Here is a 26,577-nt window from a genome sequence, read left to right as displayed (position 1 = left end):
CCACAGTTGCAGACCGGGGACTTCATGGTCACTATAGACCTCAAAGACGCATACCTGCACATCCCAATGAACAGGAAGCACAAGCACATGCTCAGGTTCACCGTCGGAGAAAGCCACTACCAGTTCACGACACTGGCCTTCGGTCTAAAATCGGCACCAAGAGTTTTCACAAAGTGCCTCGCAGCAGTCGCAGCGCACCTAAGAAGGCAGGGAATACATGTATACCCTTACCTGGACGACTGGCTGGTGAAAGCAAACTCATACCAGAAATGCAAGCTGCACGCACATACAGTGACCAGCACGCTCATAAACCTGGGGTTCTCCATCCATTGGAAGAAATCATCAATGGAGCCGGAACAAGTGAAGATCTTCCTGGGAGCACAGATCAACACCTTACAGGGCAAGGTGTTCCCCAGCGAGAAGAGGGCGAGGGCGCTGGTGAAGGAAACTCGCCTCTACCGGAAGGGACAAGCTCGGACAGTGAGGACGGCGAGCAAGATCATGGGGATGATGGCATCATGCATCCACCTGGTACCGAATGTACGACTCCACATGAGACCCATTCAAGAATGGCTACAGGAGCAATGGTCACAAGCTACAGGCAGTTGGGAGGATCTAGTGGTTGTAACGCACGCAGTGCAGAAGGAGATGACATGGTGGACCATGGAGAACATAGCAAGGGGAAAGCCTCTAACGCCCCCAACGCCAACAGTGACCATCACCACAGACGCATCCCTGAAGGGATGGGGCGCTCACATGGAGGAGCTCAAGGTGAGGGGACTGTGGACACCGACGGATGCCACAAAGCACATCAATTACTTAGAATTGAAGACAATCTTCCTTGCACTGAAGGCCTTTCAAACAAGACTGTACAAGCACAGGGTATTGATACAAACAGACAACACCACTGCGATGTTCTACATCAACAAGCAGGGGGGCACACAGTCCGCACCGCTTTCAACGCTGGCGCAGGAGATATGGAGATGGGCCATCCCTCTCAAGATAGACCTGCTAGCCATACACCTACCAGGGAAGGACAACATACAAGCCGATTGGCTCAGCAGGCAGACATCGGCATCCCACGAGTGGGAGCTCAATGCTCAGGAGACAAGATACCTGTTCGACAGGTGGGGGACACCATCGGTGGACCTGTTTGCCACACGCCAGAATGCAAAATGCCAAAACTTCGCATCCAGGCAGCCCGAGGAGGGGACACTGGGGAATGCCCTATGGATAGATTGGTCAAGGACATTTGCCTACGCCTTTCCCCCGATACCACTGATGCACAGAGTACTGAGCAAGTGCAGAGCGAGCAACATGACACTGATACTGGTCGCACCGCAGTGGGCGAGGCAGACCTGGTACTCGCAGATCATGGAGATGACACAGTGTGCACCCCACAGATTCAGCAGGAGGAAAGATCTACTGTCCATGCAGAACGGAGAGGTACTGCATCCAGAGCCAGAGAGCATGAGCCTAGTAGCGTGGCTCCTGAGGACATAGAGTTCGCACATTTGAGACTACCAGAAAGCACCCTGAGGGTACTTCGGGAGGCACGAAGGCCCAGCACTCGAAAGTGCTACGTTGCGAAATGGAAAAGATTCACAATATGGTGCAGACAGGAAAGACTCCACAATAAGATGAAGAGGGACTCCACAGTGCTAAGGTACCTGACGCACTTACTGGAGAAGAACCTTAGCTCATCCTCGTTAAGAGTTCACTTGGCAGCGATAGTAGCCTACACAAGGGGAGAAACGTGCAGGAGCTTCTTCACATCACAGGTGGTGAAGAGATTCCTAGAAGGAGCGAAAAGGATCGCACCACCCAAGCGGGTGCCGCCACCTGCATGGAACTTGAACACAGTCCTAACGGAACTCATGAAAGAGCCCTTTGAACCACTTCACAAGGCCTCCCTAAAGATGCTAACTATGAAAACAGCCTTCCTGGTTGCGATAACGTCCTTACGCAGAGTAAGCGAGCTTCAAGCGCTGACGCTACAAGAACCATACATACAAATACACAACGATAGAGTTGTGATGAGGACTGACCCACACTTCATGCCGAAGGTGGTATCCAATTTTCACATGAACCAGTCTATACAGATACCGAGTTTTTTCCAAAAACCCACAACCAGCGCAGAGAGAGCTCTGCACACCCTGGACGCCAGAAGGGCAGTCATGCACTACATTGAAAGGACAAAGGGGCACAGGAAAACGAAACAGTTTTTTGTGTCCTTCGCAAACAGCTTCATGGGCAAAGCAGTAACCAAAAGGACCATTGCACGATGGATCGCACAAACAATCCAACTCTGCCACAAACGGGCAGGACAGGAACTGGCTGAGGGGACACGTGCCCACTCCACCAGGAAGAAGGGCGCTACAATAGCCTTCCTGGCTAACACACCCATAGAGGACATATGCCTGGCGGCAACATGGGCTTCGGTGCACACGTTCACGAAGCACTACTGTGTGGACATACAAATGAACAAGGAAGCTCAAGTGGGACAGAAGGTGCTACAGCACATATTCAACACCCAACGCTCATCTTCCACCCAGCCGCCACAGAGATGAGAAACCGCTACAAAATCTATGCACAGCATAGTGAATCCAGAAAGATTCACGCTGCAAAACGAATAGTTTTCTTACCTGTCGGTGTAGTTTTGCAGCTTGAAGATCTTTCTGGATTCACTAGCGAACCCACCCACCTCCGCCAGAAAGATGAGGCTGGAGAGAGAAGAGGTGGTTAACTAAAGAATAGACTTTGAAAATACAAAGCGGTAAATACAAACTAAGAAGAACATTGCCATTACTTCGGAAACGAAAGAAACACGGAAAAAAAGAACCCGAAGATGGCGCCCAAGAGTGGGAGCTTCCGCAGGAAGCATGCCGACGTCACCGGAAATACACCCAAAGGGGGTGTGACGCCGACGCCCACCTGGGCAAAGAGAAAAAAAAAAAAAAAACAAAGAAAAGACTACGAATCCGGACCCAACCACAAGACCGCGGAATAATGCACAGCATAGTGAATCCAGAAAGATCTTCAAGCTGCAAAACTACACCGACAGGTAAGAAAACTATTCGTTTCTGACAATAAACCCCTGGCCTAAGCTCCATTCTTACATAAAATGTCTGTTTTGACTGCCCAGACAAAATGATTGCCAGGTTCTCCAAAAAGGAGAAATGTACCAACTATTCCAGTCATCTCTGCCAGCTGGTCATGGAGATCAGAGTCTCATCTTTGCACCACAACAACCTCCTTTTAGGCATCCATTAGTGGGGAACGGGGACAGACAGATTAAGCAAATTACTTCTCGCTCCATGCTAATATGAGTTTTTCTCATTTGTAGGGAGGATCAGTTATCTCAGTTCAAATATGTTTCTGCTGCTCTGTTTATATTGTATATCATAGAGATAAGATGGCTCTCTGTGTACACTATTTATCCCTAAAGGTCGCACAGTTTCACTTAGATTAAGCAATCGACTGTCCCTTTTTTTTGAGAGCTCATTCCAGTAGAAGTCCCAAATTACATGGTATAACCCATGACATTTCAAAGACTCATTCCATTCAAGGAAGCCTGTGTACGGTGATCACTTGGGCAACACTGTGGCCCTGCGACGCATTGCTGACTGGATGCTTCGTATGAGCAGGATGTACAATTTGACCAAGTAGTCCATTCCATTCCAGCATGGCTAGTAGAGGGTTGGACAGTTCCTAAACTGCTTAGACAGCTGCTCGCACGTTACAACGTAGCATGAAAAAAAAAATGACCTGCATGGTAACTTTAACGTTCTTAGTGCCACATGTTCTACTTCATTTTGCAGTTGCAAAGGATGCGATTTATAAGAAAAGAACGCTTGAGACCGATAATCTAAACAAGCGCTTACGTAGTACGTTACCAAATCACTATGTGGAACTGGCGTGATTCACAGTGGAATGTCTCCATGTTTTGCAGCTGAAATCAGGTGGCAAAACTTTATATTTTACCAACTGCTGAAAGTTAGTGGTAAATCATTGGCAAAAAGAAAGGGGTCTCCAAGGGACCCTTACCCTTTGTGAATGCTTAATTTTTTTTCTTTTTGTAAGCATTTTTAACCACTGCCTACTTTAAAAATGTACAATCATTTTTAAATTTTTTTTTAACACATCCCGTTTTCCTTTTAGGAAAAAGGATTGCCTTAAAAAAAAAAAAGACAATTATTGCTTCATTAAAAAGCAGTCAAAGACATGGTTGTCTGCTGACTGACCCAAGCATGCCAGCATCCCTGTTATTGTTGCCATTCGTAGTGTGCTGCAATTTTTCGACTCACCTCATGCATATTAATACGTCAGGTTTGATTGTGACCCACTACAAATTGGTACATAAGTCGGTTCACAAAATCAGAATCAATGCAGTAAACGTCAGTGTGGAATTTGCAACCACTTTTACCAAATCGCTTCTTAGTACATCCGATCCTTAGGCACTCTTTGAATATTAAAATTACACTATTCATCCCATTTTTGTTTACAGTAGTTATCTAATTACTACCCTTTGTGAACTTTGGAAAACCGAGATCGGTGAGGAGAAGATATACATAAGAGGATGAGTCTGGCTGAACACGCACTTGAGAATAGACCTTGGGATGTGAATACTATTTATAATAGTATTATGTTGAACAGCTTACATGATGTTGGCTAACAGTCGCAATCTACTTCACATCAGTTTTCCTGGTCTTGTGCCTACTACTCACAAAAGAGACAGTTAACGGTGAAATTTGTTTAATCCGCTTCACAGTAGCCAGCAACAAAGATTGATTACCTGTACCAGTTCAACATATTTGCCTCTGTTGATGAGGCAATTTACTGTGTACATTAGTTCCTAAAATGTCACAGAAATATACATTTTGCCAACCTGTTAAATATTCACTGCATTAAGTTAACTGTAAAACTGCATTTTTTTGCATCTGCGTACTTTATTTTTAATCCAAGCATTTTTCTAAAGGCCGTTTGTAGTCCCATAATCTCTCAAAGGCGATTTCTGATAACAAATTTCATTTTAGAAAGCATCATTTTTTTACCCAGCATTCTAGTTATTTCCTATGCATAATTTACGAAGTTCTAGAACTCGTCCATGAATAAAAGGAAACAAAATGAATTTGGATGAGTCCAACTACTAAATAGTGAATCAAATATTTTCTTTTGCTCAGACAAAGGACTAACATATTTTATTTACCAAGGGGGCTCTCCTAAATAGCACATTTTTCTAAGGGCTTTGAAGTTCGACCATGCTTAATTAATTGGCTGGATATATTCCTCAAAATGACACAGACAGTGAATGAGGTGCTGCCCTGGTCAATACTCGATCATAGCTCTTTTCCCCACTGTAAAGGTCATTACTGAACCAAGTAGATGCAGATGAAAGACAGGGATGGCTGAATATGCAATTGCACTTACTACACCCTGTGCTGCAGACAAATATTAAATTCGAGCCAAGTTTGTAGCCCCTTGTTTGTGGTGCTGGAATTATTAGCAGCTGGTGAAATATGGACCGAGGTGTGCGCAGAAGCTCTTATCATTCCAAGTAAGAACTGGGCACACAACTTTGCCCTGGTTAACATTGTTTCTAAAAGTTCTCAGGCCGAGAGCCTTGGCATAGCTGTGTCCCAACTCTTATCTGGGGAGTGTAGGGTGCTCCAGGGAGCAGTATTGTTGCCAGTGCTATTCAAACTCAACATGGCACAAACCACTGGGGAGTCTTATGACCTCAAAAACCATTATAATGCAACAGTGCACAACTTACACCCTATAATACTCTAGGGGAATATCCGATTGCCAGAGGTGATCTGCCCTTCCTGACACAATAATGCCTCTGAAAAATACAGAATTGGTTAAAAGTGTATAACCTGTCTGTCTCCATGTGATCAAAATCTGACAGGACTCTAGTGCATCAAAAGTGCTTTTGTGTGTGTGTTTTATGCAAATGTCTATTTTCTTGTATTACTAATGTTTATCATGCTATTGTGAGTGGCCAAATCTTTATGTCCCACTGGAAAATGACATAGATCCGCTCTTTCCATGTCCAGGCTTCGTTACCTTTTTTAATAAACGATAAAAATGAACGCCGATACCTGACAAAACACCAACAAAAGACACTACATTTTTTTTAATAGTCTATTGTATACCATGACACAACAGCAACATATACAACAAAGCAAATATATTTCACTTACACCATAGCTTAGATGAATGTTTTCTTCCTGCAGATTCAACATCTTTGACGCTGCTTTGCTGTATACTCTAGCGTCTTTGTCAAAGGGTCCCAAACGTAGCCAAACCTGCCAAGGATGTCACTACTTGTAGCATCAATGGCACATGTATGGCACTTGGCACACGTCACTAGCACCCAGACCACCAATTATACAGTCTGAAGAATTGGACTTGAGCCCTTTTCTTTGAAAGCTAAATTAGTCGGTGTTGGCTAATGGTTCATTCAGGATTCCTCATCAAGAGTTTTTCACATAAGCGAATCATATGTTTGTATTGGATATTGTTCCAAGTGCTGCCTGTTTTCTGTGAGCCTCTGTCACAATGTCTCGTCTTGTTCGAAAGCACGTGAGGCCTCTGAGTGTAAGTCTCTTTTAGCCCGAACTCATTTCAGGATGATGGTTTCAAATTTAGAGTCTGCAATCAATTCAGTTAACTGTTTTGGCTGGTGCTGGCTGATTGTTTTATGGCGACTCGTTAGCACTACACATTAAAAGTATTTTACCGCCAATGTCAAAGTCAGACAAGTGTAAAAGAATGGCTCATCACTTCTGAGTTCTGTGCCAATCTCCTCCTTCATACACTGTCCTTGTTTCATAGGCCTAAATTGAGATGTGTACTCTTCTGTGGAACTTCATTATCAGCCTTCACCCAATTGTGCTGGCCTTTTACAGGTTGGGTGAGGCAATCACCGTGCAGGAAGGCTCTTCTCACCCTAAAACCCAGCTAACTGGTCATGGAAGCTGGCATGGCAGTTTGTATGCCTAATTCAGAGAAGTTACCAAATACAACAAGATGATGGACAGAGTGCTGAAACTTTTCAACCACTCACCCCAGTCAAGAGATCTGGGTTGAATCCATTGTTCTTTTGCTGACTATGCCACCCCAGTTTGGACCCAGCCATATGCAAATCAGTCTTGACCCAGCTCCTCATGGGAACAGTCCAGCCCGAACAGACAGTCCAGGTCCTCCCTGGACCGAAAACAAGCCTCCTTGGACCAGTTTCAGGGTATCACCCCTCATCAGCCAGGCTAGCTTGAATCCAGTGGCACAGAGAGCAACGAACCCACGTCTAGGCATGCCCATAGCCACTTAGGGCGAACATTGCAAACACAAGCAGATGATGGACAGAGTGCTGAAACTTTTCAATTACTCAAAGAAGGTGCCACTTAGTTTGCCGTGGTCGCATGGTATATGGCTTCTTGTCTCCTTTACCTATGTGAGGTCCACATAACTCAGCAATGGTCAAATACATTGATTTTTAACAGTAAGTGGTGCTTATAGACAACCATGATACTATTCCCAAAAAATGAATGGCATGAAATATCTGTGCCACTACAACCTGTCTAGTCCCGTCAGTAAAGCTGCGGATCAAAACTGAAAGACAGATTGTTAGACCCTGCGGTTTTGGACTAGCTGGGACGCATCAAAACCAGTCAGAATCCACAGTTCCAAATAGGATGAGTATGATACCATTGTCTGATAACCTGTGCTCATCCTATGGTAGCTTGGCACTGAGCAGTCAGGCTTATCCCCAGGGCTCGAGTGTAAAGAACTGGCACAATACCACCCTCGCAACACACTGCGTATGCTATAAAAAGACTCCACACCGTATGTATAAAACACTTGTCTTTGTATTATACACACACACTTAAATTAAAATGAGATACACATTGCATTGTGTATACACTCTAGAGTTATACACAATTTTCAAACTTCTCTATTGAAATCAAAACAAAAACACATTGTATATACAATTTACAGTTTTATGCAATTATCGAACTTTCCCATCAGCAGAAAGGTCAACAGTCACAGGCCTTTGACTACTCCTCAAAACCCAGACCCTCAGTCTTCAACGACACCAGCCAATGATACATGTTGTCCCGGCTGGCGCCCCGTTGACTAGACAGTTGGAACCACCTAACACGGAAACAGTTACTTAGTTTTGTCTATCCGGATTAGATCTCCAGGTGCCTGACGGCACCTGAACGAGTGCGGGATCGCAATCCACACGTACACAAAAGGTTGTGACCCAGGAAGCTGCCTTGTTACAAGTCTGGAGAAATGTTTTCCCCTCAATTGGAGGTGTGACCTGTCAGCGGTAGGTGCCCACAAGACACACAAAACCACTTGGGCATGTCAGAGTGTTCTCCACAACAAAGCACCTTGTGGCGTGGTTCTAGGGAGAGGGGGCCAACGACCTCAGACAGAGGCTGCGTTGTCAGGCACGGTCATCCTCCCGATCTGGAGGCCGAAGCAGTCACAGCTCCCGGCTCCGGTTCCCCAACACCCCTCAGACACCACACGCTCTGGAACACAGGTCCCCTAGTTGCAAGCACGGGTCCCTCAGACTCAGCAAATTTCCCTGCACTCCTTGAACTCCTAACATCCCGGTACCTTAGGTGGCTGCTGATCTTTACGTGCACACTCCTCTGCACAGCATGATGATGGTGTACATCAGGATGGTCCTTGTCCCAGCCACGATCACTTCCACCTGTCTCTGACGCACCCAGTGCGGTCCTTACGATCTTGTGGAGACAGTGAGAACCTTTGTGTCCCTGGGATCTCGTGGACAGGAGGCCAGCTCACCAGCCCTTGGAGAGACCCACGCCACGACAGCTGGCACTAAGCTGCAGGCCAGTAACATCCAGGCAAAATAGACCAAGTGATAGTCCCCTTCCAGGAGCAGGACAAGCTCCAGGCCACCACAAGTCTGCAGATTGTCCAGTTGCAGTCCCTCCTGCCCTAATGATTCTTTGTGTCGATGTCCCAGCATCGAACTAGCATAGTATGGTTACCAATCCAAAACCGTCTCTAGCTTCTGAGGCCAGGGTCCCAGTAGTTATACCTACAATGGCCTTTGATATGATTAGTTCAAAAGGCCACCTTTGAAATGTGCTGGCTTTCTCTAAATGTTGTCCTGTCTACCATGGGAGGTTTGATCACAATCTTTAGTGGGACCAAGACTCGGCCCCTTGGAATACAGGTGCCAATATCACCCTCACACAAGCGTCCCAGAAAGGCCCCTGAGAGTCAGAGGTACACAGTTTCCCTTGAGCCCCTATTTTATTGCCTTCTATCAGGAATGCACAGATGTGGCTGTCTCCCTAGTACCCAGCTGTGAACTAGGAGATAGGCCAACAGAGCCATGAGCATTAAAAGGCCCACTTTCCCAAAGTGACATTTCTATCACCGTAATGTCAAACTCACTCCCATTTCCGAGCAGAATTCACCATTACGATACCAAACACTATACTGTTACTATCCTTCTCATAGGAAATGCTGCTTAATAGCTTTTCCCTACATGCTCTCATGCTAATCCAATGCGAGAAGCAGACCCCATCATACCGAACAACCGATCCGGTGTCATTCATGACCCCTGCATGTAATGCACAGGCATACATGACCAAACCTACCTCTTCCCAAAACCGCACCCTGTCACCAGAGAGAGCTCTGATATAGCAAGAGACATGCAGATCCTTGGCAGGTAGCTTTTAAATGCCAAGCCGAGTAAAATTAACGTGCACACAGGTCACCCCAGGGCCAACCTGTGGCACAATCGATTATGCTACCTCTGTGGATGGCACAACTAGGCAGCAGGCCCTGGAGGCGCATTCGAGAAACATGACGCAGGTATAGGTCTTACCCCTTGACAAGGGACTTTCACCTAACTCGAATCGGCCAATCGTATATACACCAATCGCCAGTTTGTACGACGAGCACAGAGCTTTGGCACTGCACAGCAGTGTCAAACGTGCTCACAGTCAAGGTTAGCATCCAGAGCAGTGGAAAACTGGGAAGGAGAAAAGCAAAAAGTCGAGGGAAAGCACCCTAGAAAGGGTCATTTCCAACACAGATACTCTGAGGCATTCAACTCAATGGAACCAATCTTACCCCACTGAAGTATTACCTAGGTGGACTTCTTTGAAAGCAATCAACAGGAAGCCAAAACCAGTTTCGGGAGGATGCTCCCATTTTAAGCTGGAACTTCTGTCTTGTATATGGTGTTCCTCTCGTTCTAAGACCCTTTCAATCCGTGAAAGCTGAAATTAGCTAGGATTGGTCAGAAAGGACTTTTATTTAAACTTCCTTCTTCTGTGTTCCCCGCCACCCAAGGGTAAGCACACAGCAGTTGCATGGGTATGCAAGTGGGTGAGTAGAATGCATCTTTGCACCAGAATGTAACATTGTTTCTAAAGGATGTACTGTCCTTCTGATGATCATTCACACTCACCCTGCTGCCTGCCATTGGACACCCATATAGTGATCCTTTCCTGCTAGCAATGGAGAAACAGGGAGGAACATTTGTGAAAGAAATGTTGAAGGGGCCATTTAGACCCTGAGGGGCTTCAGTTTCAGTGGTCTGATGACACATCACCAAGTGAGCTTGGCCATCTCTCCTGCCTAGTCTAGGACCTGCATTCCATTCTGGCACCGTGTATGGATAGATGATGACTGCGCAAATAAACCAGATCAGAAGCGTTGTTGCCTCCAGGTAAGCAACTTCAAACACCAGAGCAAGACATATAACACAACACATCCTCTAACATAACGTATGGTATGTTATACACCATAGTGAAATGAATAACCCAGAAAACACGATAATATAGTGCAACAAATGCCATAAGTTAATACATAGCATCCGCATCACATGGCACATTTAGCCTAAAATATAGCATGACCTGGGGCCTTATTTCTGAACAGTGTCCTAGCCCCAGGGAAGGCCAGAGGCCTGTGGGTTAGAACCGCTTGCCACACTGCAAGGCCTGGTGGCTTAATCTTGACATTTTGCAGTGATGCTCTTTGTTTTTTCTTATTCCCCCCTGGGCAGCCGTGGCGGGGCACCAGCCGGAGTGTTTAACTTGCTTTACACAGTGTCTTGATCCCTGGCATATGGCGCACCGTGAGTTAAGGCTGTGGGGCCTGCTGAATGCAGGCGGCACCTTTGACAGGCCCCGTTTGGATGGGAGGAGAGGGTTGGGACAGTGGGGAGGGGTTTAACCAGCTTTTCCTGGGCTCGTCCTTACAAAGCGGAGGGTGGACAGGAGCAGGCTTCCCCTTGGTAACATTTCTTCTTTCCCAAGTCTGGTTGCTAAGCAGGAAGACTTTAAGCTGGGTCCTCTGGTCCCCATTCACACAAGGCGGTCTCCTTAACTCTGCAGCTCCCAGGCCCCATTGTCAAGCCAACAATAGATGCTGGCGCTGTGAATAGGGGGCACGCGTGTCCGACCCTCCCCCAAATCCTCTGCCCCGTGAGGCGTGTGGTACAGGGCGGGAAGGGGGGATGCTGGGTCTTTTGTCTGAGCTAGGGGACGACAGCTGCCTGATGTTGTTTAACTGCTTAGTATGTAAAAATAATTCCATGTATTTTCTTTGTTTGTTGTTCTTTTTTTCTTCTCTTTCCTCCCCTCTTAACGTTTCTCAAAACCATTTTACATTCTTTCCCTTCCTTCCGATATTCTTTTTATATCCCCCTTTATTCCTTTGATTTCTTTTCTATTTACTCTTCGTGTGTATTTTATTTTATTTGTTTACTTTTTCTTCTTTCCACCTCTCCTTCACTTTTACACATTCCTATATTCCTGTTCGCTTCATTCTTTCCTTCTTTGTTCCTTTCTTCACTCCCACCGTTTCATCTTAACCATTACTCTTATCTCTGCCTTCTTTCATATTATTTTATTCCCTACTACCTCCTTTACTTTGCTTTCCTTTGTCTTCCCGACTGTCTTTTGTCATTTCTTCCTTACCAAATGGCCTTACTCAATTTTTTCCTCCGTACTCATTCCTGACATCATCGATGTACTTCTTTTTCGTATCTTTATCCTTCGTTTACCTTCATTCTTTTTCATTCCCTTGGTTTTTTTACCTCCCCATTTCTTTCTACTGTTATCTCCTACTTTTTAAAAAACGTTATCCTTCCTTCTCTTTGCTCACTTACACTTTCCATGCTTTCTATCATTTCTCTTCCATCTCGATCTCCATCTCCATTCCACCCCCACCCCCCTTTTCCCCTCCTGACTCTGTTGCCCACCTGCAGCCGTTTGCCTGCCTGGCTGCAGCGACAGCCACGGGTACTGCGAGCGCCCCGGAGAGTGCAAGTGCCGCATCGGCTGGCAGGGCCGAGTGTGCGACGAGTGCGTCCGCTACCCCGGCTGCTCGCACGGCACCTGCAGTCAGCCCTGGCAGTGCAACTGCCAGGAAGGCTGGGGCGGCCTCTTCTGCAACCAGGACCTCAACTACTGCACCAACCACAGGCCCTGCATGAACGGCGCCACCTGCAGCAACACGGGCCAGGGCAGCTACACCTGCGGCTGCAAGCCCGGCTTCACCGGCAACGTCTGTGAAATCGAGATCAACGAATGCGACAGCAACCCTTGCAAAAATGGCGGCAGCTGCAACGTCAGTACCAGCAACTTTCATACTATACTATTCTGAATTATTATTTCCATGGGCAGTTGGGGTATTGTATACAGAAATATTTTCTGACATGTTTATCACGCCCTAAATATTGTTTACAAAAATATCATCCCACTTGGTATTGATTTTCTATTCCTAACTCCAAAGAGCATACATTTTATAATAGATGATATTTATGACACAATATTCATGGCAGATGATATTCTGATAATGATATATGACATATTCTCGCTGCGAGTTGTCTTTTTTGGGACTTTCGTCCATTAAGCCAGTCCATGCCTATTTTGTTAGGCCCCTATTTTTAATGCACCACTACAAAATGTATCAGAGATCATGGATATCCAACATAGATTCACAAGGACTGCTGGCACACCAGATTCTATGGCTCACAAAATGAACAGGGTAAATTTAATGGACCTGAATGCAAAGGATTTAAATACTAAGGGGCTAATTTACAAGCCGATTGTTCCACTGGTGCGCCACTTTTATTGATGCACCGAGAGCGCAATGGGCTTCCTCATATTTACAAAGTCATGTAAAGTCTCCCCATCTGACTTTACATGCCCTTGTAAATATGTTTCCCTTTCACACATAACTCTGTGTGAAAAGGGTGTTCCATGGGCGTTGCTGTGGGTGTCCCACGCAACATCCATGGAACCTGAGGCATCCCCTGAATTACAACATTTTGTAAACCTGGGAATGCGTCAAAATCCTACGCCTCCGAAGGGAGGCAGAAGTAGGCGCAATGAAGAGAAATACTTATATTTCTCCTCGTTTTTTGCTCATTCTATGCATGCTGCAGAATGGGGAGAGGAAAAAGCCTTTATTGACTATTTTTCTGCAGTAAAGTCTCCCTTCCTGCACAAAAACAATCATCCCCTCAGCACAGGCACTCTTGCAAAATGACGCAAGGGTGTCAGCAAGGGAGCATGGCTGCTGTTGGTGTGCCAGCACAAGGGACAAGGACAGGAATGCGCTGTATCTTGTAGATACGGCGCATTCCTGCTCTTTTATTTTGACGCACAGCAGCACAGTAGGAAGGCTTGCTGCACTGCCATGTGTCAAAATATTGTAAACGAGGCCTTAAAGGTCACCCTGAAAATCTGGCCTCGCTCTGGCACTCGAGGACCAATGCTGGGCATCAGTGTTTCAAGAGGAAGCAGTGTTCATCTAACATGTTATTCTGAATTGATAGCTTTTGACAGGATGGCATGAGGAAAGTTTTCATGGGGCGAACAGTCATGAATTAGCTCAAGGTGGTCACATCTTTTGCAGGTACTAGATCTCTGGTGCCTAGAGGTGATTCAGGTCATAGTGAGCTATATGAAAAGTATCTTTGTATCCTGCTGACTTATACCGCAGAGGAAACTAGAGACAACAATATATGTCTGAGACACTTAAATTATCAAAGCAAGCAGCATTTATTTTAGCAATATTGTACTCTCACAATTAAAAGTGTGACACTCGATTGGGTGTAGAGACACAGAAAGAGCATAGGGACATACTTATTTAAAGATGGTGACCCTGAATTCTTGGATCTGCCCCCAAAGCAAAAGTGGTTGCAGGACACACTGGTTGCTAAATTAAAAGTGCTTTTGGCTGACAGGCTCATTAGCACAGGAAAGAATGGATTAAAGCTGATGCTGAAGTCAGTCTCAATTTTTAGAGTAGAAGGTCTGATGTCTCCTAGCGCAACTACTGTGTGACACCACAGTAAAGTGGGACTCAACGTAAGGAGCTAGCTACACATAATTTTGCCCCTTGAAACCATAGCCAGTATTGTGGTTGGTTAGGACAGAGGGAGACACAAGTAACATATTTTTATTGATCAAACTGATGCCTCTATTTTCATTACCCTGGAACTGTTTCAAATGAAAACTAGTTGAGGAAGCTGGCTCTGTACTTGTGAGTTGACTATGCTGAAGATGGAAGTTCCTGGGTTCTATATAAAACATAGATTGCAAAAATATTACTAAAAATAGAGAGTGCCAAAATCGCGTCCTTCCATAACCATCTCCTTGCATACATTTCTACCTGTTTTGAGTTCTTAAATTCAGACTATTCCCACCATACTTGGGTGCAGTGCTTAATAGTGGGTTTAGATGCATGTAAAGAGATAAATAACAACAAAATGTTTATTTTACATAAAGACTTTGGCCGTCTATATTTTAAAGTAGAAGCTTTAGCAGTCTGTTTTTTCAGGATATGTTTTAACCTGAGGCTGGCTGACTTTTTGCATTCTTCCCACCCCGCGCTTGCTAGTCTTGTTGTGCTCATTGGAGGAGTGGCAAGTAATCCTCCTCTGTGGACATCTGCAGAAGTAGGTCCTGTACTCTGGAAAGTATGTGGCTCGCCATAGGTGACTGGAGATTTTAAAAACCCTGCCAGTAACTAAAGGTGCCACAACCAGTCAGTGATTATTTTAGTGGAGAGTTTTACCAGGAGAACATTATGACCAGGAGAAAAGGGACACTGTGACATTTTCCTACAAGTCATTGCATGTGGTAGTCTTAGTAGTAGGGCAAATTAAATGTCTACTAGTTTATAGATCCACTGTTGTTGACCAGGTGACTGACCTCTAATGGTGTGTGTGTGTCTCTGCCAGGATCTGGAGAACGACTACAAATGCACCTGTCCTCAGGGCTTCTATGGCAAGAACTGCGAGATTAGTGCCATGACCTGCGCGGACGGACCATGCTTCAATGGAGGCACCTGCGCAGAAAAGCCTAGTGGCGGCTACACCTGCCGGTGTCCAGTGGGCTACCACGGCTCCAACTGTGAGAAGAAGATTGACCGCTGCAGCAATAACCCTTGCCTGAACGGTACAAACAGCGCATGAATACGTGGCGATAGAATGTTTGTTGTGCTGTTTGTTTATTGAGAGTGGAGGCAAAGTTGCATGCTGTTGAAGTGGGTGAAAATTCAAATTGGTTGGGTATTGCTGGAGTGTGAATGATCTTTAGTGCATGTGGCTTCTCCGCAGTCTTGAACTGGTTGAGAAATGCGCTGGCCTTACACTTGATTGAGTGTAGGTGCAGTCTTGTGAGATGGTGAAGAATGTGTATAGTCTGTTCAAACTGGTGACTGTTTGAGAACTTGTTCTTCTTTAAGATCTAGTTTGCATATTGTATGGGTGTGTGTGCTGGTTGGAACGTGTAGCTGTGGCAGCTGGTCACAAGAATGTGCAATGGTGGGAATTTAGTAGAAATGAATGGACTTTTGGGAGTGGTGGAGATTGTGTACAGTGTTCAGTAGAAGGGACATATTGTACAGTTTTGGAGCGCGGTTTGAGTACCTAAATGTAATCTGTGGGTGTAGGAAGCCAAGCAGAATCTCCCGAGAGACATTATGCAAGAATAAGGTTTTGGATGAGGTGATACCTGATGGTGGGTGATGGGAAGAGCTTGGTTATTAGGTGGGTGAGATTCTGTGGTTCGGTGACACTTGGAGGAATACATTCCGGGACATGTTGTTCAGATTGATGTGCAGTCACTAATCTGGCTCCTCATGACCTTCTAGGACAGTCTAGCTTGGATTAAATATCAAATGCTGCAATGCTCAAGCCTGCAGTCTCAAGGTGGGTATAGCCCCTTTTTTCCTAATTGGTGCCCAATTTCCACATATGCATGCAAAAGTCCAATAATCACACCCTAGACATCACTTTTTCATACTTCAAGCATGAGTTTTCCCAATCAGTCCACTGCCCAGTCCGCAGCCAGGCAAGTCCTGCGCGGGACCGGGAGCTAAAAGCATCCATGGCAATTTACTAATACCTGCTCCATATTGCAGAGAATGAGGGACTGCAGCAAATGTGCAGGATACTCTCTTCTATACCTAGCACCATACATTAGCATTATTTATCTGCAACAGAAAATCCTGCGACACCAGTACAGGTATTGGGTTACGCTCCCTCTAGGATACTTTCACTTTTGTACGGGGTGAGGATTCCTCATATTGAATACACTGTCCCATAGCTCAGACGGCGTTTTTTCTCTTTCTAATATAGCAGGCGGCCTATGATACTAGGAATCAACACAGTCCTTCAGAATTTGGTGTTTTTTCTCCTTTAAATGTGTCCATTTTCTACCCCCTGTAAAGCGAAGGGACCCCATTCAAAACAATATGAGTTGCTAGAGCAGGGGAAATATATCAATATGCCAAAGCCTAGGACAACTCTTAGATTATTTCTCTCAATTTATACAGTCTGAAATGGATTGACACTAGCAACACATCAACAAGGCATGTGAGAGAAGTAAGAGAAATTTCTGAAGCGATTATGTTTTTTCATTTATATATACATTTCTCAGTATAATTCAAAGTATTAAAAACAGAAACATACTATAATCATAATTTGATTAGACATATCATCAATAGCCATACATTCGTACTCCATTCGCACCTGTTGTCAGAGAAGAACAACCCACAAATACACACTGGAAACTAACTAAATCAGATGTGATCGAATGCAATTCATACGGAACAAATAATTTCTGAGGTGTACGTTAAACATCCATGATACAGTTATATTAGCAACAGTAAATCCTTGCCGTGGCCAGTGATCTTCCAAATTAAACTACGCATGTTTTGGCACATGAGAGCCTTCTTCAGGAAAGCCACTTTATAAAACTATGTTACAAACCTGCAATCACATGTGCCTAGTTAATTTACGTCAAACCTATGCATTCACAAATAATTATAGAAACACTGTATAGTTCACGATTTGTCACCAGTGAGCTAGATACCCAAAAAGAAAATCACTAAAACGTGTTCAACGAAAATAAAGAATATTGTGTATTTAGAAATAGAATTAACCCAAAAGATGAGAAAAAGTTAAGATTACACAAGACTATCAGACTGAAAAGGCACTGATAGTCCAAGTAAAGTACTCAGAATGTATTTACAGGGGAAGAATAAGAACAATATAAGTCCATACAGGAGGAAGAAAGAGAAGCCAGGGAAAACATCTCTCCCATCTGTCATTGATTGGGGTTCTTATGATATATGATGAAAGAAAATAATGAACCACTTCATTGATGGATAGTGCACCAATGTCCTGTTGACAGGAAAGAAAGAATGCAACACTGTAAGGTATCTCAATGTGTTCAGAGGTGTGGTATAATCCTGCAAGAAAACTTAAAAAGCGCATGATATGTAAATAGATGGAAAGTGTATAATGCAGGCTGTCGCAAAGAATGAATGATGTACAACAGGTGGTGGAGAAACCACTTAGGATCATGGATGTCTTGGAGCACATAGCTGTAGACTAAACATACAGCCAAAAGTCCGTATTACACGGTGTAAATATGTCCAGTAGAGAAAAGACTGAACTCGAGCGATTCTTACTCACTAATATGGTTTACTGTAATAAAGGAATCACAGTGTAGGAAGAGTGGATAGGCCAAAGGTACAGCAACTAGACCCAAGATCTTTCCGGTCCAAGTAGGTAGAGAATGGATGAAATATCCACAGCTGTGGACCAAATGGAGACCGCAATTATACTCTTACAAAATAGGCAACAAATGATTCTTACCACAGCGGTTTTAAAATAGAGACCACCAACAATGTCTCACGGCGGAATAAGGGACACCAGGTCGAAAACGTGAGCGGTAACTCACGACGACATACACAGCCGTGTATTGCACTGCAGGTGAGGAGAAAATGTATTTTAACTGCAAGGTTGGAAGAGATTTAAACTACATGCTGCCCGATACGGGGAATAGGGCTTACACAAAGTTTGCGAAGTGGAGCAGTCGCCAATGCTACTTCCTACAATGCCTCTATATCTGAGGTACTAAAATCAGGAACATACCAAAAGTTTCATCCACGGTGGCGGCATGCCGTCCATGATGGAAATAGAATCTCATGCTAGCCGGCCTAATAAAGGTCCAGAGTCCACCCCGCCACTCGCAAGGGTGTGACGTGTAAGTGGGAGCCCTGAGGATTAAAGGCAGCCATCTTGTGATGGGGAATAAGAAAATGAATACGTTGAACAAAATAATAATCGAAAAACACAGCCACATGTTTGACATGCTGACATATTATTCTGTATTCTCCCAAAAATATAGTTATGTCAGCACTGCAGCAACTACTAAAAGGGTTGAATAGACTATCATCCCCTTATATATAAATTCAAAAACATAATCGGTCAAGAAATTTCTCTTTTTTCCCTCACATACACGTTGTGGCATGTTGATGTGTTGCTATTGTCGTTCCATTTCAAATTGTATAAATTGATGGAAATAACCTAAGAGTTGCCCTAGGATTTAGCATATTGATACATTTTCTACCCCTTAACATCCAAGGGTCCAATTCCACGCTTGGAGGAATGTGAGATACCAATTTCTGTTTTTTACTCAATCTTTTTCTTTTCCAAGGTGGGCACTGCCTGGACATGGGGCGGAGTATGATCTGTAAATGCCGGGCTGGCTTTGCTGGCATCCGATGCGAGGTAAACATCGACGACTGTGCAAAGTATCCTTGCGCCAATGGTGGCACCTGTGTGGATGGCGTCAACAGCTACACCTGCTCTTGCACACTTGGCTATGGTGGCAAGGACTGCAGCATCCGCATGGATGCGTGCGGTTCCAACCCTTGCCGCAATGGGGGCACTTGCTACACCCACTTCAGTGGCCATGTTTGCGAGTGTCCTCCTGGATTTATGGGTTCCACATGTGAGTTCCGGGTCCAGAACCCTACCCCATCTCCCAGCCGCCGTGTAGCTGATGACCAGTTTCCGGCATCTGTAGCTATCTCCTTTGTACTGGGGCTGATCACCTTGGCTTTGGTGGTGTGTGCCGCTGTGGTGCTACTGAAGCAGATGCGCAGGAACCAGCAGAAAGCTAGGAATGCAGTAAAGAATGACTTGGAAACCAGGAACAACTTAAAGGAAAAGGAGGCCTTCCTGATCTCCCCGGGATGCTTCAAGGTTCCCAACAAAGACCCACGATTCGGCTCGGACTGCTTGAGCGACAACTTCAAATACAAGCAGAAACTTCTGGAGCGCAACGTCTCTGAGGCAGAGATATTTGGAAGGAAGAAGCTAGAGAAGTAAGTACACTCCTTTCTAAACATCTTATTAAGTGCTCTGTTTCTTTTGTCTTGTTTTCTTCATTCCGATTACTTCATCTAGTTTGCTTTTATTCTCTTTCTTCTTCTTATTCTCATCACTGTTCTTGCTTTACTTAGTCCCTTTACCTTCTTTATTCCTTCCACCTTCATCCCTCCTTTTCATTCCATCCCCAATTCTTCGTGTATCCTCTTCTCAGCCATCTTTTGCTCTTTCCTTGACCTTTTCCTTTCTAATTAGTTTCTTCTCACCCCTGCTTTTCATCTGCCAGTCGCTTTTCACTTCTGTGTTTCTGTTCTTTTTTTCACTCTTCCCTTCCTCCTTTCCTTGCAACTTTTCTTATTTTACTACAGCTTTTACGTAATCGTTGGCAATTTTCACTCAAATTAATTAATCTTTCAATTTACCTTTTCTCCCACTACTCATTTTCTATCTCTCATTGTATTGTTGCTTTGCAGAGTTGTTTTTCCACACTTTTCTTCTTTCTTTTACTGTGATTTGATGTGTTTCTTCAATTTTTTGGTTTGCAATTTTTTTCCTTCCTTACTTAAAAAAAATCTACTCTGACTTATTTCTTTCTTCCCTGTTACTTCGTGCTTCCAGTCAGATCCTGTTTTTGTGTTAATGAGGGACTTGATTCTGCAGTTTATCTCTCCCTCGTAGCTATGCTCTGATTTGATGCTTTATTTTTTTTATTGATAGTTAGCCCGGCAGAGAACCTATGTTCCACCTTGTGTCCTGTATTACTATAATCCCATCTCCCCCTAAAACATTTACTAACTTGTGCTTTCTTTACATTACAGTAAAAAGTCTGAAGGGAGGCTTTGCAGTCCACCCATTGGTTACCCTAAAGAAGGGGGCTACCGCCCTATTTATATCATTCCGGACCCCCCAGAGCCGTGCATTTATGCCACAGAGGTAATGAATATGTCAGAGGAGTGAGTCGAATAGCAGCTTCTGCAATAATTTTTTTCTTTCAGAACTGTAAGTACCACCGGAAGCCTCTCCGGACATACTTCTATCCCCAAAGGCTGACTTGACGTTTTGCCCCTTCACCACTTAGACATACATGTTTTTTACAGTGGGTTTCAAACTAGAAGTAGGTTTGTAAAAGTGATGGGTAACCAAAGGCACAGGTTCTAAGGCATTATTCTAGGGCCCATAGAGCATCTCAGAAGCTATCAGAGGGTGGCATTTCCCCAGAAATGTTGTACACAACTGATCGTGGAAGTGAAAATATTTGGAAGGAGTGTTCAGCAGTTACCCCTTAAAACCAAATTTAAAAAATGCTAACTCAATGCCTCGAGGAACTCTTACATAGGACCTATGACTTATATTTTCCTAAAAATGGAGAACTAATGATATTGTTTAAAAATGATAACGTATGTATATAAAAATTCAAAAAAACGAGTAATCGTAAAGTGAAATTTAGTTGCAATGATGTCTTAATGTATTTATTTAGGGCCCACTGTACATTAATATAGGGATCATACTACTTTTTCCATAGTGAAATGGCAAGCTAATGTGTCCCCATTTTATTATTTAGTTAAAGCATGCTATACTACATGGCCTTATATCGCTGAGGTCTTCCGGTGCCTAACTTCGACCAGCCACGTACGCTCCACTTCCCCCCACCTCCCCTCTAAAAACTCAAACTCCACACAATTCCTTGGATTAAGGGTTGTAAACCCCGGCTGTATTTTATTACATACATTATTGAAAGCAAAATCACAGTTCATTTGCACGTCTGCATACAGAGTAACCCTTCATATTTACATCATTATTTACACCAGGTGATGTGTGCCTAGCCTTAACAGATACACTAGACATCACCTTCCTACCACTATCTAGACAGGTTCCTGTGTATCCCAATTTATGCCTCGAGTGAGCTCATGATTGGCTCTGTGACACTTCTCTGGTCTAGGCCCGGCCTCTCCGCCCAATGAACTGTGGGGTGTTCCTCCTTAGGGGAGGACCCCACCCCTCCCATCCCAACCCCCTTCGGGGGTGTGCCCTGTGCAAGGAGCACATCTGCCCTATAGTACCTACCTCTGGTTACCCCTTACACCCGTCATTTTCCTCTCCCCCAAGGGCTAGTGCTAGGTATGCCCATTGCGCATGCGTGGGTAGTTGACCATAAGGGCCAGATGACAGCTATCGCTCGCAACCCATTGCGCACCTAGAACCTTTCCACGACCTCCTGCCAGAACTCCTTGGGTGGTCCTGTGACCCTGCTGCTGTGCAAATGTAAGGAAAGGTAGTGCCTAATTGACCCCCTAATCATGACCTCACCCGCAGGGACCCAAACCAAAATTACGACAATTGCACTTGACCTCAAAAGAAACAAATTGGTTACCAAAACACACCGACAAGCCCAATACCCCACACATGGACACCGAAACCCTTTTTGCTCTGGGGTTGGCTGGTGGGACAAAAGAGGTGCTGCTGGATGGACTGCAGCGGGATCAGAGGGCAGCATCCTCTACGGTCAGCGATCAGGAGTAAAAGACCCGACTGCCGCCTTGCGCCCCTTTTATTGGGCAGGGCTTCGTAATCCAAATGGGCTTGTGCCCCAGAAGTGGAAACCAACGACTTCCAGTGTCCTAACCCTGCCAAGAGCCAATTGCTGCCCCCAATGTTACGGGGCGGCAACTTTGTCCCCCGGTGTGCCGGCCCAGCGCAGCCGCCATGTGTGCTGCTCCCCCAAAGTGGGGGAGCCTTGTCCATTCTTATCACAAAGGTCACTTCACCCAAATCTGAAATGGCCACCACTTTGTGATCTACTTAGGCAGACCCTGCTGTAGCTTCAGCACAAAAATCAAATCCCGCTTTTTCCCTGCCTGACTCTCCAACACCCTGCCTACAGTGGCATGGGAATCCCTCTCTCCTCCTGATTTTTCTTTACCCACGCTCTTAAGAGGTATCCTACAAATATTTCCCGCTTGCCGGCCTACATTTCAGCTACCAATAGATTTTCTTTTTTTTAAATACCAGCTTTTAAAATAAAGGGTTAATTGTAATGCATTTTTTAAAAGTATCCTTTGCTTTACATTTAGATCAGAGCAAGATCAAACCCCCTCATTACCCTTCTGTTAACTATCTCCTTAGCCCCACTAAACACTACAGAAAATGATGCACCCAGCAGGCACCACCATGCCATTATGGCATTGAAGAACAGGGAATAGGGGATTCATACAGTGCACTGTAGTGAGAGAAATTATAGCAATGGTCAGAGGACAAATATATTGCCCAACATCAGAATGAGACTGAGAAGCTGCTCAGTCAATCACGTTACGCCACAGTGTAGCAAACAATAGGCATAGTATGATGCCAAATCACTCAACTACTGCAAGTGCTACTGGTCTATAGTGCAGTAAAATATGTCAACGCTACTACAAGTAACACTGAGGGGATCCTTCAGGTTAGTTTATCACTGGATATTAAGTTAATATGTACAACAGGTAAGGTCGCTAATGGTATAAATTAGGTTATCTCAGATTGGATGCATGATAATTGACCCTTCTAGGGATAGCCCCTGGTGATACCCGAGTTATGGTGGACTCAGTGCAATGTTACTTGGGTGTTAGAAATGCAGTATGAAATATAGTGTAGGCAGTAGTCGATATCTGTTAACTGAATGTTAATATTGTTAGGCTAGCTTGGCTAATATTCTGTGTTCGCTCTAACTAAACTGCTGTCTGACATAACTGATTGGTTCTTAGGTCAGCAATCTCAAGGAAAATGTGTAATTCTGGGAAGCACATATACTCCATGTATTTTAAAGTTGTTACTACTTGAAAGAGTAAAAAAAGTGAATTCCTGTCTGACCCCTGAGGGTGCAAGGAGAAAATATATATCAAGGTGATCTTTAAAGTGAATGATAGCCAGATCACAAAGATTTTGACATTCCTCCAGAAATAGGGAACAAATACTGGATGAGTATTATAATCCGAACACAGACGTATATAACTTCATATTGATTATGGAGATCATGGAGAGGTTCAACTATGCAACTGAGATAAAAATGGTGGAATGGAATTCTAGCCACAGGGTTTCACAGAGGTTGCAGCATTGTCTCAAGCATTTTCTTTCGTTAATTTAGGGTGCCATTTCATGTCTTGGCCAACCATTAGCAGGCCACTGAGACCGAGCATGCTTACACCCTTTAGAAGTGTAACCTTTCCTCTTTGGTTCTTTTTTCTAGGTTTAAAACTTCTCTGACCTGTGGCCTCCACCAATAACCAATGTTTACAACTTTCCTGGACTTCTGGAGTTAGATTTTCTTTATTTTTTTATTTATATATAGACCATTTGTTATATTTAATATTTATTCCTGCTGCTATTTATAAAATACTGACTGTGGTTTGAATCCTGGCGGAAGCAGGGATGGGATGGAAGAGCGTATGACACTTGGCGTCCCGGTGAGTGTGTAGGATGGGCAGAGCCGGGGGAAATGTTGCACTAACGGCAAGGTCATGATGCATTCCATTTTGATTCCAAGGGACTTCTGCGCCAGAGTTTTGGGCAAAGAGGCGGGTCCTTTTTTTCCAAACGTTACCCCGGTAGTCGTATCATGGTCCATCCACAAACTGTTGTGTTCATCCTACTTTCAATGCATGAACAATGACTGTATCTTCTCGGTGGAACCCAGGCCAAGTCTAACAGACAACCTAAAGAACTCTCGACCGAGTGAAACTGTTTCCTGAGACTGGGAAGACTTTGGACAGAGTGGTGTTGACAGGACCTTCTCCTGACTTAATCCTGATAGATTTACAGGAGCAGCTGACTTAGGGCCAACGTGTCAAACCTTTTCTACTTCAGGACAAAAGACAAATAAGAAACACGGACTACAAACCTTTTACAGAAAACTGAGCTTTATCAATGAGAAACAAAGTTTTGGGTGTAATATTTTTATCATAATGTGTTTTTAATTATAATTTAAAAAAATGCTACTTGTACAAAGCTTTGAGATTCCTTTTATATATCGCTATATATGCATATTTAATTTGTATATTTTGTATATTTATAAGACGTGTTTGTATATAGATCCCCTGTCAGTTTTCTTGTATGGCTTTCTGTTGAAAGGAATATATGAAATATATTTTGCCAAATGCACATTTGAGTTTCTTTCATTTTTTAATGTATTTGTTCTTGTTCTTAGTGTTAGGAATGGTGCCTGGGAGACCACTTATCATGGTACAGAATGCCAAGAGATTATAATCTCCCTCAGGGTCATGCAGGCACACAAAGGAATGGGTAACGCCATGAAGGTGAGCTAACCGTGCCCAGTTTGCTCGTTTTCGTTAAATCCCTCATGGAAAACACACTGCATGCGTTTGCATTTTGAAGTGCTGTTTTCAATGCTGCTTTAGAAGGGGTTCCTCTTCCTGAATGTGTTCCCTGGAACTCTTATCTTAATGTTCAGAAATATGGTTCAATAAAACAGAGGAGGTGTGAGCTGCATACACAAGGCGACCAAAAATGTTAAGTCTTCCAGTGAGCCCATCTTCAGCAATGGTACGGGACTGGCTCCCTCTAACCTCTCCGCCACATCCCACAATAGCCCGGTACACTGGTCCGCCTGTTCGACGGCTCTCTGAAGCTAAGGCCCGCAGATCTTTCTTTGGCTCCTTCCCCTAGAATTTCCTTGACCGGGCCATCCTCTTGCGTAGCTCGTCCTTCCTGTTTAGGGGGCCTTTCATGTGCAGGTGCCGTGGAAACCCCCCTCTTCTACTGGCATCATCAGCATGTCCGGTTTCACACAGCTGGAGGGGAAAGCACACTGGATGGGAGTGTAGGAAGAATGAGGAAATGCAGCTAACGCACAAATAAGAATTCCTTGAAAAATTTGATGCCGTCAGCACTGACCACCGTAGATTTCAAACAAGCCCTCAGGTTTCTAGTATAAATATTTTTTCAGTGTGTCTGGACACCAGGGATAACTGCCAAGCAAAGAGATGCCTTCAACCCACTTATGACAATTCAACTGATGCTGCCAAGCCCGTTTGCACCACCAGCTCACTATTAATCTGTATAGCAACAGATCAGTTACAAGTACCCACTGGACCTATGAAAACACCTAGCAGTTTCTAAAAAAAAAAAAAAAAACATCGAAAAAGAAAACTGCTCACCACTATAATAGCAAAACCTGCACCGTCTCGGTCTCATGCCAATACTACATCGTCCAAACTACCATCCCTTTCTGTTTGACTTGCCATCACCACACACAAATACAAAACTACATTCTTCAACCTCTCACCGCAATACTGCTCCAGTCACCAAACCACAAGGCTAGAGCTGACCGCCTCAACACATTTCTAAAAACCCTACCTCACCTATACTTAGCGTGAAATGGGAAGGCAATGGGTGTTGCTGTGGGCGTTCCACAGCAACACCCATTGATTTTGACGCTGCCCTATATTTACGAGGGCCGCGTAAATATGGGGCAGCGCCAAAATTAAGACCAGGGAAAACCTGGTCTTACCATAGTGCAACAAGGAGAAATGTTTCATTTCTCCTCATTTTTGCTGTTTTCATGTGTGCTGCATTGAAACAGAAAAACAGCAATTATTGTTTATGTACAGGAAAGTCCACTTTCCTGTACATAAACAAATCATTTAAAAAAATTCCAATCTGTAACTTTTATGTGTGCTGCAGTATGCAGAACACATAGAAGTTACAAAACGGCATGTAAAAGATTGTTTATGTGCAGGAAGGGGATCTTCCTGCACATAAACAATCTTCTCCTCAACGCAGACACCTGGGTGCCTGCGTTGGCGGTAGGCTGCTAAGTATAGCGCCAGCGCAGGTGGAAACGCAGGGCTGAACCATATTTTTGTTAATATGGTACAGCC

The 26,577-nt window shown here is 44.3% G+C and overlaps 1 protein-coding gene across 1 annotated transcript in view; it reads left to right on the top strand.

The window, feature by feature from the left end:
• LOC144782019 (delta-like protein C) overlaps window positions 1-24,832 on the top strand; it is an 81,110-nt gene extending 56,278 nt beyond the window's left edge. The window contains exons 5-9 of the mRNA XM_078661132.1: window positions 12,278-12,639; window positions 15,263-15,479; window positions 19,032-19,704; window positions 20,527-20,641; window positions 23,928-24,832. Coding sequence (XP_078517258.1) covers window positions 12,278-12,639; window positions 15,263-15,479; window positions 19,032-19,704; window positions 20,527-20,641; window positions 23,928-23,933 — 1,373 coding nt within the window. The 3' untranslated portion in view covers window positions 23,934-24,832. The remainder of the gene's footprint in view (window positions 1-12,277; window positions 12,640-15,262; window positions 15,480-19,031; window positions 19,705-20,526; window positions 20,642-23,927) is intronic.
• The last annotated feature ends 1,745 nt before the right edge of the window (window positions 24,833-26,577 follow it).

This window comes from Lissotriton helveticus, chromosome 9, assembly GCF_964261635.1.
Source record: "Lissotriton helveticus chromosome 9, aLisHel1.1, whole genome shotgun sequence".
In the NCBI taxonomy this organism is placed as follows: Eukaryota; Metazoa; Chordata; class Amphibia; order Caudata; family Salamandridae; genus Lissotriton; species Lissotriton helveticus.
This window is presented reverse-complemented; position numbering and strand designations above follow the sequence as displayed.